The 12,544-nt window shown below is 34.2% G+C and overlaps 1 protein-coding gene across 9 annotated transcripts in view; it reads left to right on the top strand.

The window, feature by feature from the left end:
• Positions 1–12,544, top strand: part of LOC106870835 (pleckstrin homology domain-containing family D member 1) — a 216,641-nt gene that overhangs the window by 172,845 nt on the left and 31,252 nt on the right. For 8 of the 9 annotated variants that reach the window (XR_001409585.2, XM_014917058.2, XM_014917059.2 and 5 more), the window contains exons 10-13: positions 608–698; positions 1,709–1,750; positions 3,113–3,263; positions 7,298–7,435. Coding sequence is in view for 8 of the 9 variants with exons in the window: in XM_014917058.2 (XP_014772544.1) it covers positions 608–698; positions 1,709–1,750; positions 3,113–3,263; positions 7,298–7,435 (422 nt within the window). In the remaining variant the exon portion in view is untranslated. Of the gene's footprint in view, positions 1–607; positions 699–1,708; positions 1,751–3,112; positions 3,264–7,297; positions 7,436–11,162; positions 11,289–12,544 lie in introns of those variants that run through there. The other variant, XM_014917060.1, reaches the window with a different exon arrangement.

The raw sequence follows: 12,544 nt of genomic DNA, 5'->3' as shown, positions 1-12,544 counted from the left end.
TCGTAGGATTTTCGAGTGAGATCGTTGCCAGTGCCCCTGGACTGGCTCTTGTGCGGGTGGCACATAAAATACACCGTTTTGAGCGTGGCCGTTGCCAGTACCGCCTGACTGGCCTTCGTGTGGGTGACACATAAAAGCACCCACTACACTCTTTGAGTGGTTGGCGTTAGGAAGGGCATCCAGCTGTAGAAACTCTGCCAAATCAGATTGGAGCCTGGTGTTGCCATCCAGTTTCACCAGTCCTCAGTCAAATCGTCCAACCCATGCTAGCATGGAAAGCGGACGTTAAACGATGATGATGATGATGATGATGATTAAGATAATAATTCTGCTGGCAGAATTATTTGCATGTTGGACAAAATGCTTAGCAGCATTTCTTCCAGCTTTTACTTTCTGAATTCAAATGCTGCCAAGGTCATCTCTGCTGTTCATCCTTATGGGAATCAATAAAACAAGTACCAGTTGACTACTGGGGCTAATGTAATTGACGAGCTTCCTCCCCTAAAATTTCAGGTCTTGTGCCTTTCGTCAAAAGAAGATATTGTTGTTGTTATTGTTGTTGTTATTGTCATTGTTGATGTCATTGTCATCATTGCTGTTATTTCAGATTGTCTGAAAATGATGAACGAACTTCTCAGTTGAAAGCTGAAAAGGAATATTTCAGTGACCAAGCTCACTCAATGCAAGCTACTATTTTGGTAAGGTCCAAGCTTTCTCACATTTAGAATGTTCTCTTTCAATGGATTTTGTATCACAAAGTAATTGCCCTCCTGTCTCTCTACTATCTCCCTGCTTATACATCTACCTACCTACCTTTACTATCTCACCATGTATCTCTCATAGAGCTGTCTACCTATATATCTACATGTGTCTATCATACAGCTACCTCCCTACCCATCTATATCTTTATATATGTCTATCATAGATCTGGTTATTAATTTATATACTGCAGTGATTTGTTAGCATAGATCAAAATGCCTTGTGATATTTGTTCTGCCTCTTTGTCCTCTAAGTTCAAATCTTGTCACGGTCAACTTTGCTTTTAACAGAATTGATGGATGACTTGTTAATCTCCTGCAATAGAACTGACTGATGACTTATTATTAACTGTAATAAGATTGACTAATGACTTATTGTTAGGCAACTGTAATAAGATTGTTAAATGACTTATTAGTCACCTGTAATAGGACTGACTGATGACTTGTTAGTCAATTGTTATAGGATTGACTGATGACCTGTAATAAGATTTGTGATTGACTTGTTAGCCATCTGTAATAGGACTGACTGGTGACTTGTTGTGAGTCACTTATAATAGGACTAGTTTACAATGTTTTGTTAGATACCTTTTATTCCAAAATATCAGCAATACATCAACAGAGGAGCTTGTATGCAGTCATTTGGTACGCTAGAAATAACAAACAAGTGTCAGTGAAATCACACTTTACTCCTCTTAAAAAGAAAAAGAATTGATACATTGAATAATGTAGTTCTAGAAATACTATGTCATAAAAAGAAAGATATATTCACAGATGAAACACATTTTGATCATGTGCTGTCTCAAGTTTTGAACAGGGATTATAAACAACAACTACAACAATGGTCAAATAACTGACTTATTCATTGTACAACACCAAGATAAATAAATGTTCTCTCATACACCAATGGATAATTTTCATTGATTTTTTAAAATGTCTTTTGTCTTTATCAGGATTTAAATGCACAGAAAGAATTGACAGAATCTGAACTTAGGGTAAGTAGTTCTTTAACTCTTTCCATCTTTGAAAAACTGTTACTCACACCCACCACTTTTATCTTCTCTGATACTAATGTCATCTTCACCCTCCTCCTTTGCTCGTTAATACTATCATCACCATTACAATATATCACTATTTACAATGTGTTGTCTTTATCAGTCATGGATAACCACCATCACCACCTTTACCTTCTTCAGCATCATCTAAACCAGTGGTTCTCAACCGGGGTTGATATGGTCTTTGGATTCGTATGACCCTCAGGAGTTCATATGGCCCTTGGGGGTCCGTATAAAATTTTATTGTCAAAATTTATCTGCAATAAATTACTTATACTTCTACAATACACAAAATATTTTTTTTTTATAGGCGTAGGAGTGGCTGTATGGTAAGTACCTTGCTTACCAACCACATGGTTCTGGGTTCAGTCCCACTGCGTGGCACCTTGGGCAAGTGTCTTCTACTATAGCCTCAGGCCAACCAAAGCCTTGTGAGTGGATTTGGTAGATGGAAACTGAAAGAAGCCCGTCGTATATATGTATATATATATATATATATATATGTTTGTGTGTCTGTGTTTGTCCCCCCAACATCGCTTGACAACCAATGCTGGTGTGTTTACGTCCCCGTAACTTAGAAGTTTGGCAAAAGTGACCGATAGAATAAGTACTAGGCTTCCAAAGAATAAGTCCTGGGGTCGATTTGCTCAACTAAAGGCAGTGCTCCAGCATGGCCACAGTCAAATGACTGAAACAAGTAAAAGAGTAAAAGAGTAATTCCAAATAATATCTAACTATAAAAATATATGATTTTTTAGACTCGGAATGGCTAGAAGGGTCCATTTGAGGAAAATAGGAATCAAAGGGATTCATAGATAAAAAAGATGGTTGAGAAACACTGATCAAAACTATCTTCATCAATACCGTTCTTTAGGGCACCACCACCATCACCACTATCAGCATATTCAAATTGAAGAAGCAAGGCTACTATTGGTCAAAGGTCATCAAAAACAAATCAGAGGTGAACTGTATCAAAATATTCATGATCTCATGCATTCAAGTATGTCCAGTATTTGCAAAAGAAAAATTGTATCTGCAACATTCATAGGAGACTCATGATGGGTGTAAAAACTATATCAAGATTCAGTTGTTCTTAAACATTCAAACAGTTGCATATTATTTTAATGAGCATTGTAGTTTAGTTGATTAAAAAACTAAACACTCATGATTGTAAATTCTGCACAGGATTCATTGATATGTTCATGTGTGTGTGCATACATGCACATGTTTGTGTGTGTATGCTTGTAACTTGCATTATTTTTTTTTTTTTTAATTTTCTTTCTTTTTCTTTTTTTATTTCAGGAAGAAATTTTGGCTCGGATTGATGCCGAGAGGAGGCTAAGAAAGGCCGAAAAGTCATTGCAATACCTTGATCAGGCAGTTACAGCCGAAACTGTAAACATAGAAGAAGGGATTCGAGAAGGCATGATAGTCAATGTTGGAATGTTAAAAAGTATAGTTTTTTTTGTTTGGTTTTTAGTTATTTACATTTTGCTTTGAAATTTTAAAAGTTTTTTTTTTTATAATTTATTTTTTTTATTTGTTTTAATTTATGCTTTTAATCCCTATACCTCATTCTTTAAACATTTTTCCTTCAAATATATAAATTGACAAAGTTTAAATTCAAAATTTATTATCAATCTATAAACCCTTAAATACTCCTTCTGTCTCCACAAGATTTTAAGTTGAAACTGCATTAAGTTTATTAATCATTTCTCAAATTAGAAAACTGATGAGGATGATTAATTAATTAAATGTTGTTTCATGTTTATAATACTTATACTATTTTCTCCTTTCCATCAGTTTTCTTTTCAGTTGTTTAATTTTCCCTAGATTTAATTATAGAATTTTTTTCTTCATTTATTTATTATTATTTTAAAATTTGTTGATGAATAAAAATAAAATATTTTAAAATACTGTTGACATTCACATAATACCTTAGATTTTAAAAAGAAATTTGTCATTTAATTCATTAGGGTTATATAGATTTTGTTAGTTTATACCAAAGCATCAACTATGTACCCTATCTAAGATGTATCTCTTGGAAACTTCATAAAAAAAAAATACATGTATTTTTATGAAAATCATTGGTAAACAAAGTTAGAAGGGTGGGGGAACACTTTTTAGGTATACCATTTATCTTTTGAAATATTCAAAACATTGAAATACATTTTCTTTCAGTCTAAGGCTTTTTATGCATAAGATAATCCCCTATATAAATTGCTTTTGTCATTTTTGAATTCTCATATCAAGTCAAGCCTCCTATCAGTTGTCACCTTTTCTGTAAGAGCTTCTATTTTTGCATTTTAATTGCATCTCTGACACTATTTTCTCTGTTTCTCAAACATGAATTTTTGCCAAGACTGCTATGTTTCTATCAGCAGTTAGAACCATTTCACTTTATATTCACTGCTAATGGCTTTGTCAAAGGAATGGCTGTCACACCATCCCTTTTTTCCCCAGTCTCTGACAATTTGTAAGGCCTCACATCTGGTCACTACGATATGATAGATATAACAACTGAATAATGACTGGGTGTATTAAATGAAGTGACAAAAGGTAGTCTGCCAATAAGGATATGGGAGGAAAGGAGGGCAATAAAAAGTTCAAGGTTCATGCAGAAGAAGCTTGTTAGTGAATGGGTATGTGAAATGGCAGAATGCTGTCTATAGCTGAGGAGAAAGACTGCTTATTTTTCTCTCAGAGATTGCCAATATATATATATATGTGGCTCAAAGCTGAATTAGGTCACTGTCACTGGAGGTAAATTAGGTTTGTTTAAATTCACCAAAGATAATAATGAATTTGTGAGAGATTACACAAATAGATTTTAAGTGCACAATTTCAGAATAAACATGAGCTCTTAATTTTTGGTCCTTTTGCCACAAATAAATTATATACCTCCTAAAATGACCTCCTATATATTTCTCCATCTCTAATCACCTGACCTTGAGTGTAACGGTTACTGTTGTTATTCTAAAATATTAATTTTCTATATCTCTCTACATTTGTATACACTAACCTCATTATTATTTTTGTAATAATTATTATAATTTGACTTGACACAGGATTGGTCCTATTCCTGGTAGAATATTATGGGGGTAATGATGTTACTGCCTGTAACCTAAATATATCCACATGATTTCACTAAGCCATCAAGTGCTCAAAACTCTTCTGATGATCTTTCTGTAGAAATTCTACAGGATATTCTATTTTAGTCTCCTTCAACCATTTACCTCTTTCATCAATTACAGTTCCTAATGCACCAATTATCACAGGTCCAATCTTTATAGATTTCATGTTCTAATTCCTCACAATCTCAAATTTTAAAGTGTTGTATTTTTTTCAACTTTTCATTTGCTTTCTTCACAATCCTAGTTTCAAATGGATATAATGGATCAATTAGTGAGCAAATTCGAGTTTCCTTGTCTATTTCTGTAATATCTGGCTTGTTGCATTCTATCTTCTTATCCATTTAAATGAGAAAATCCCACAAAAATTTTGCATGTTGCCAACTCAAGTACTCTTTCCACCTAATGATTATACCATGAACTTTCTGCACCAAACCTCCATTTCGGACAAAGCTTCCAGTGTAAAACTTTTACAGTTTGATCATGTCTTTATTTTTTACATTTTCCTTGGGCCAACTTGGGGCATTTTGCAACAATGTGTGCCATTATTTCATCCCAAATTTCACATCCTCTTCATTTTTCCAACACCTTATCCCAATATATATTTTCTCAAGTTGTTTGTTTGCAGTATTTGATCTTGAGCAGCTATAATAAGACTGTTTTTTTTGTTTTTTTCAATTGCCCCTTTTCCAACCAAGCCCAGGATTTTTTTCCTCATACATCTTCAGTGGCTTTCCAAAACTGATCATGCAAAGGTTTCTCATCAATATACTTAACATATTCTCATTGAATTTCATTATTGTCCTTTTCTCTTTTTCCTGTCTTGATCACCTGTTCTTTATTCACTGCCTTTAGTAACACTTTAGTACTGTTCAGCAAATAATCTAGTAATCTGTCTAGTTCCATCTACACACACTCTTCAACACCAATTAAGCCTCTTCCAACTTGGTATCCCTCTTCATGTACAACCAATTAATATCAGCTTTCAGATGGTGGGCTTTATATATAATCAACAGCTTTCTGGTTTTTATGTCAAGTTTCTGCATCTTACTTTTTGTCCAATCCATGATTCCATTGCCATATCTGATAACTGGCACTGCTCTTGAATTAATCACTTCAATAACATTTCTTGAATTCAACCTTGACTATAATATTTTCTTCACTCTCATTGTATATGCCCCATAAGTAATTTGCTTCATCTCTTCATGTTTTATTTTATCTACCTCCAGTTTTCTCAACAGATTTCATTGTTTGTCCATTTGGCATTTCAATTCCTTTGCCTCCTTCAAATCTTCCCTATTTCATTATCAAAACAGCACACTTTTCAACCCTGAATTCCGTTTCTACATCATTCAAGAAAATACAAGCAGTATATACAATACTTTGCAGCTGCTTGTTTTTCATATAAAGTTTTAAAATCATCCATGAATAGATGATTTATCTGACCATACCCTTTTCCTAAAGTCATTTGCTATTTTGACTTACCATTATACCAAATTAAGCAGTATCATAGCCAATAAATATAGTAATAGAGATAGGTTATCACCTTACAATGTACCATGTCTGATGTTCACCATCCCAAGTTTTTGTTTCCCTCCAATAAATTCATTACTCTGTTTCATACTTCCATTGATGATTTTCTCCATATTTTCTACCAATGTAAATAGCCTCATTGTTTTACTTATCCAACTGTGCAACATCATTTTTCTTTTTCTTTTTCGCACTTTCAAAGCCTAGCCAGGCTCATGGGCCCAGTTTCTAAGGCGTTTATGTGTGTCCCCCCCCCCAGTTGGACGGGACGCCAGTCCATCGCAGCGCTACTCAAGAAACAGGAAGAAATAGTGAGAGAAAGTTAGGGCGAAAGAGTACAACAGGGGTCACCACCACCCCCTGCCGGAGCCTCGTGGAGCTTAGGTGTTTCACTCAATAAACACACACAACGAAACCGCAATCCTCCGACCGCGAGTCTGCTGCCCTAACCACTGGGCCATTGCGCCTCCACGTGTGCAACATCATACCATATGCTTTTTTTATAATGCAACCATGCTACATCTAATCCCATCAATCTGCATCTGTAATTTCTGATCACTATTTTACCAACTAAAAACTGGTTTTTAGTTGTCCTACATGATCCACTACATCCTTTCTGTTCTGCTGGAAGTAAATTATTACTTTCCAGATGATAATACACTTTTCTGCCAAGACACCGGTCGTAACCTTTCACATAAGTTATAAGTTGAAAATTCAACCTTTCAAGATTTACTTGAAATTTACCTTTCAAGAAATACTTAAGACACAAGAACCATTTGAACTTGAACCTGAGTATAATCACCTGTATATTATTTCCCTTTTGCAGCTTTCTTTGAGGATCTTGCAGCAGAATCCAAGATTGACGCCAACAAACCAGTTGTGATAAAAAATATGGTCCATGCTCGGAAAACACTAACAAGGAAGGCAAATACACTAAAATTTGAAAAGAGAAGAAGATCATGTAGTAAGTTATATTATCAACATCATCATTGTTATTATCAATACATATTATCAACGGTATTATTATATATTATTTTTAAAAACACATTTGCACTTAACTGTAAAATTTTGTGTGATACGTTGTGTATAATGTTAGATTTGGGGACCAAAACTGTCATAGTGGTTGGTGAAAAAATTTTGCAGCCTAACTCCATCTTAGTTTTGATGGAAAAAGTTATAGTACATGGGATTTTGCAATATAGATATTCAAGGATGATTTTGGCTAATATCATTCCATGAATCTCTCTTTCTCTCTCTCTCTCTCTCTCTCTCTCTCTCTCTCTCATGTTGAAAGTATCACTTCCCCACCAAAAGAATTTTTTCCATTGCAATCTGTAATTTTCTGATACAGGGAGATAACTCCAACTTTGCAGATCGATTTAAAAATCATTGCAATAGAAAGTCTTTTCCCTTGAGATTATTTACAGTATTTTTATATATACGTGGTCTGATCAATAAGAATCCGGACTGTTGTCTTAGTAACAAAGCTAAAGTACACAATCTAAAGCCACTCGCACTAAGTTTTGACGTTCTAGCTCACTTCCACTATTTACAGTAGTGCTTGGAAGGAAGGTATGTAGTGTGTGAGTGTCGCCTATGCAAAGTTTTCATCGTTCGTAGGAGTGGCTGTGTGGTAAGTAGCTTGCTTACCAACCACATGGTTCCGGGTTCAGTCCCACTGCGTGGCACCTTGGGCAAGTGTCTTCTACTATAACCTCGGGCCGACCAAAGCCTTGTGAGTGGATTTGGTAGACGGAAGCTGAAAGAAGTCCGTCGTATGTATGTGTATATATATATATATATATGTGTTTGTGTGTCTGTGTTTGTCCCCCCAACATCGCTTGACAACCGATGCTGGTGTGTTTACATCCCCGTAACTTAGCGGTTCGGCAAAAGAGACTGATAGAATAAGTACTAGGCTTACGAAGAATAAGTCCTGGGGTCAATTTGCTCGACTAAAGGCGGTGCTCCAGCATGGCCACACTCAAATGACTGAAACAAGTAAAAGAGTAAGAGTTCTTGACACAATCAAGGCGATCTTGTGCAACTGAAATCTGAGTGGCTTTTCAGTTAGCTGAAAGCAGTTTTGGCACAAACTTGGCAGGCATGCATCTCGTACCCAAATCTTCAGTGATAATGGACTGAAGTGAACTGTAACTAATCTACACATTTTCTGATAACTCACGAATGATGATTCAACGATTTCCCTTCACAGCTGCATGCACATCTGTGATGTTTTTCTCAGTTCTGCTGGTTGCGGGTCTTCCAGAACATTCATCTATATTAACATTTTTCTGGCCGTCTTGGAAATGTCTGACCCATTCGTACACCCGTGTGTGACTCATACACTTTCTGCAACTTTGCGTAGGCCTCTGAGCATGTGTCACCATGACAATTTTCTCTGTCATGGTCAACGCGACGAACACCCACTATGCACCTTCCTTCCAAGCACTGTTGTAAACAGGGGAAGTGAGCTAGAACATTAAAACTTAGTGCACATTCACAGCAGTGTTCAACGTCAAGCAGCTTCACACTGCGTGCTTGGCAATAGTCCGGATACTTATTGATCAGACCTCATAAAATTTTTAGTAGAATATATAATATTTTTGCTTTCTAAGTTAGTAATAGTGAATTTCTGAGTGTGGCTTTATGATATACCGTATTTTAACCGTTTTTTGTCAAAAATTAGGTTCGAAAAATATGGGAGCTTCTTATACATGGATAGTATTATAACTCCTTACAAAACCTTTTTTTCCAAATTTTAAGCCCCCGAAATTAGTGGGTTACTTTATACACGAGGGTTCCTTATACATGTTAAAATATGGTAGTTTGAAGTTGTTAGTCAAAGTGTTATACTATTTGAAGGGAGTGAAAAATGCCTTAAATGATCGTGTCCAACGATTATTTTAAACTGAAAATATTTTGAATATTTGTAGTACCTTGACTTGGACATTAAACTACTTTGATGGAACTGAAATATAATATTTTTCTCCCTGGTTTAATTTCATGCTGTTCTATTGGAGATATTGCTTATCAGTAAACATCTATAAAATAAACAAGGGAGCTTTGTGGGATCACTGGAGCCAACAAAGCCCAAATTCTATGGTTGTTTGAGTCAATGAAGAGTGTCATTCAACCTGCTAGAAATATCTACCAGATTTTTTCTGTCTTAAAGGAAAGACACATTAGTTAATGTAATTCTAAATATGTTGTCTGTATAAAAGACAAGATGGTTACATTTTAAATGTTGATAACTGATATGCTAATCAATAACATCAATAAAACCACCATAGATTGATTTATCTGGGGGGGGGGGGGTTTCTTGCATTAACTTTGTCATTGGTGAAATGACAGCAAAAAATGTAAATTCCCATTACCATGTTATTCTATTGCAATATTATGTAAGCTATTCCTTCTTGTCTTAACTAACTGTATTCTATACCCTCCAAATGTTTTTTTGGAAAATATCACAATGAATGCAGAACTGAGGAAAGAGAAAAGTGCTCTTCTGATGGCTTTCAGTAAAGTATGATATTGGGTCCTTCATTAAGGTGAAAACCTTTAATAGAAATCTTTTTCAATCCTGCAAGAGAATTAAAGAGACATAGGGACAGGCCACCATCAGTCAGATGAAAAATAATATTTCTTGGTAAATTCTACTCCAAAACTCTTTGTGTGTGTGTGTGTATGTGTAATATATATATATATATATATATATATACATACATGCACACACACACACACACACAAGTGAGTACATAGTTGCAACTCTTGGTGTAGAAAATATTATTCAAATAACAAAAGTAGAGTAAAATACACTATTCTATTGCAGCAGAAAAACTTCACAAACTGTTACTCAGAGTTTCATATAACCAATTATCAGACAAAAGTGAACTTTTGAGCTATACAAAGGTTTAGGAATGCTTATAAACAGTGCAGTGATAATTATTTGGTAACTCATCAAATAAGCATTTAAAGCTGATTTGGACAAGGAATTATGGCTTTTCAAATCTAATGGAAGCTTTGTCTGATGTTCAGTTTTATGAAAACCTGAGTAAGTTTGTCAGTTTTACAGATTCAATAAAACACTATACATACATTATATATATTATTACTATTAATAAAATTTAATATATTCTCATGACAGCCAATTTAGCAATTCATTTCATACCAGCAATCATCTGCAAAAGTCCATGCCATTCCATTCTTTTCAATCTATCTTGTTGCCAGAGTTGCTTCTCAACTCCTTATATGAAGCTGATTGGTAAACTGACAGTTATGAAAATATAACATTGTGTTTTATTAATAATAATAATAATAATAATAATAATAATAATAATAATAATAATAATAATGTACACACTCTGTTAACCAGTGTATGAGTTCCTTTTTTTTTTTTCTCTCTGATTCATGGATTTTTAGACAATTGTATTTTCACGCTACGTTAATTTTGAAGGATCTTTTACCTAACCTGTAGACTAAAATAAATATCTTTTTATTTGTTCCTGTTTATATGTGTGAATGTATGTACATGTGTGAATAAGTGAAGTAAAATTAAATTAATGGTATGTATTTATTTCTTTGTATATATGTGTGTTTTGTGTGAACTTGCTGTGTGTGTGTGTATGTATGTAATGCTTGCTCTTCTGGATGAGAGAAGCCTTGTTTATAACTGTGACTATCTCTTGTAGCTACAACTCAGCTACCAACATCTTCTTCTGAAGAATCTCAAGCATTGCTTCAACAGCACCCTTCTCTGGATATTCCACACAAAGTGCTCTATCGTTCAGTAACAATGGACCAGTAACATGTTTCAGGTACCTTGTGAAGTACCTAGTAATACTTCTTCACTCTTAGTGCAGTTCTCTTCACACTCATATTGATCTTATCCAATTAGAAAAACTCCATGAAAATAGCAATATTGTATGATCAACATGCACTTTCCGTGTTATGTGCACAATCTAATGTAGAATTTTTTTTTTTTTTTTAATCTTTGACAAAACCTAACTTGTTGAGTTAAATTAATTATATTCACTACTTTCTGCATGAAATTTAGATTAATTAATTTTCCCTTAATTATTATGAATTTTGTAGAATTTTTGTATATTTGTTTTATGTTGATTTTTTATCTTTTTATATTTTTGTTTGTTCTGTTACCTCCCCTCGAAAATAGTTTAGTATTGAGTGCAGAGATTGGATATATACTTTCATAGATCTTCCTCTCCTAACGTTTCCTTAGTCTAGGCGCACAGCTCGTCATATAGTTATACATGTCTGAATATTACATGTTATTTAGTATGTTACCTAGAAATAGTTTATTGATCTACATATTACATACATACCTACATGTTCAACACATTTAACTATCTGCATGTTCAACACATTTAACTACCTGCATGTTCAACATATTTAACTACCTACATATCCAATATATCTATCTACCTACCTACCTACATGTTTAATATATTATTTATCTATCTACATGTTGAACTCATTATCAAATTACTTACCTGCTTCATACAGTATTTGTGGCATATATTACTATACACTAGGTATTATAGCATAAAGTATGTACTACCTATATATTTTGTACATTGATTATCTACCTACTTATGATATATTGCATACCTCTAATACACAATACAAGGGTACACACAAACACACATACATATATACATACACATACATATAAATGTATTTGTGTGTGTGTGCCTGTGCATGTGTATCCTTGCCTTGACATCACGTGGTAGTTGTATGCAAACATCAGTCTCATACAAGCAATGTAGTTTCTTTCCAGTCTTTTGTGAAAAGCACATCTAGCCATAGGGAAAATATTATGTTGCTTGGAAACTGGTAAGTTGGTGACAGGAAGAGCATCCAGCCATAGAAAATTTTCCTCAATGAACTCCACTCAACTGATGCAAGCATTGGAAAAGTAAACATTAAAACAATGAAGATATATGATATGATTATATATATATATATATATATATATAATTATATATAAAGGGCATTAACTGTGTATTAATGCCTCACGCTATCGAGGGACTAAATAAGTAAAAAAACTACCAAA

The sequence above is a fragment of the Octopus bimaculoides genome, chromosome 11 (assembly GCF_001194135.2).
Source record: "Octopus bimaculoides isolate UCB-OBI-ISO-001 chromosome 11, ASM119413v2, whole genome shotgun sequence".
Lineage (NCBI taxonomy): Eukaryota > Metazoa > Mollusca > Cephalopoda > Octopoda > Octopodidae > Octopus > Octopus bimaculoides.
The sequence above is the reverse complement of the archived record's forward strand: the minus strand, read 5'-3'. Positions and strand labels throughout refer to the sequence as shown.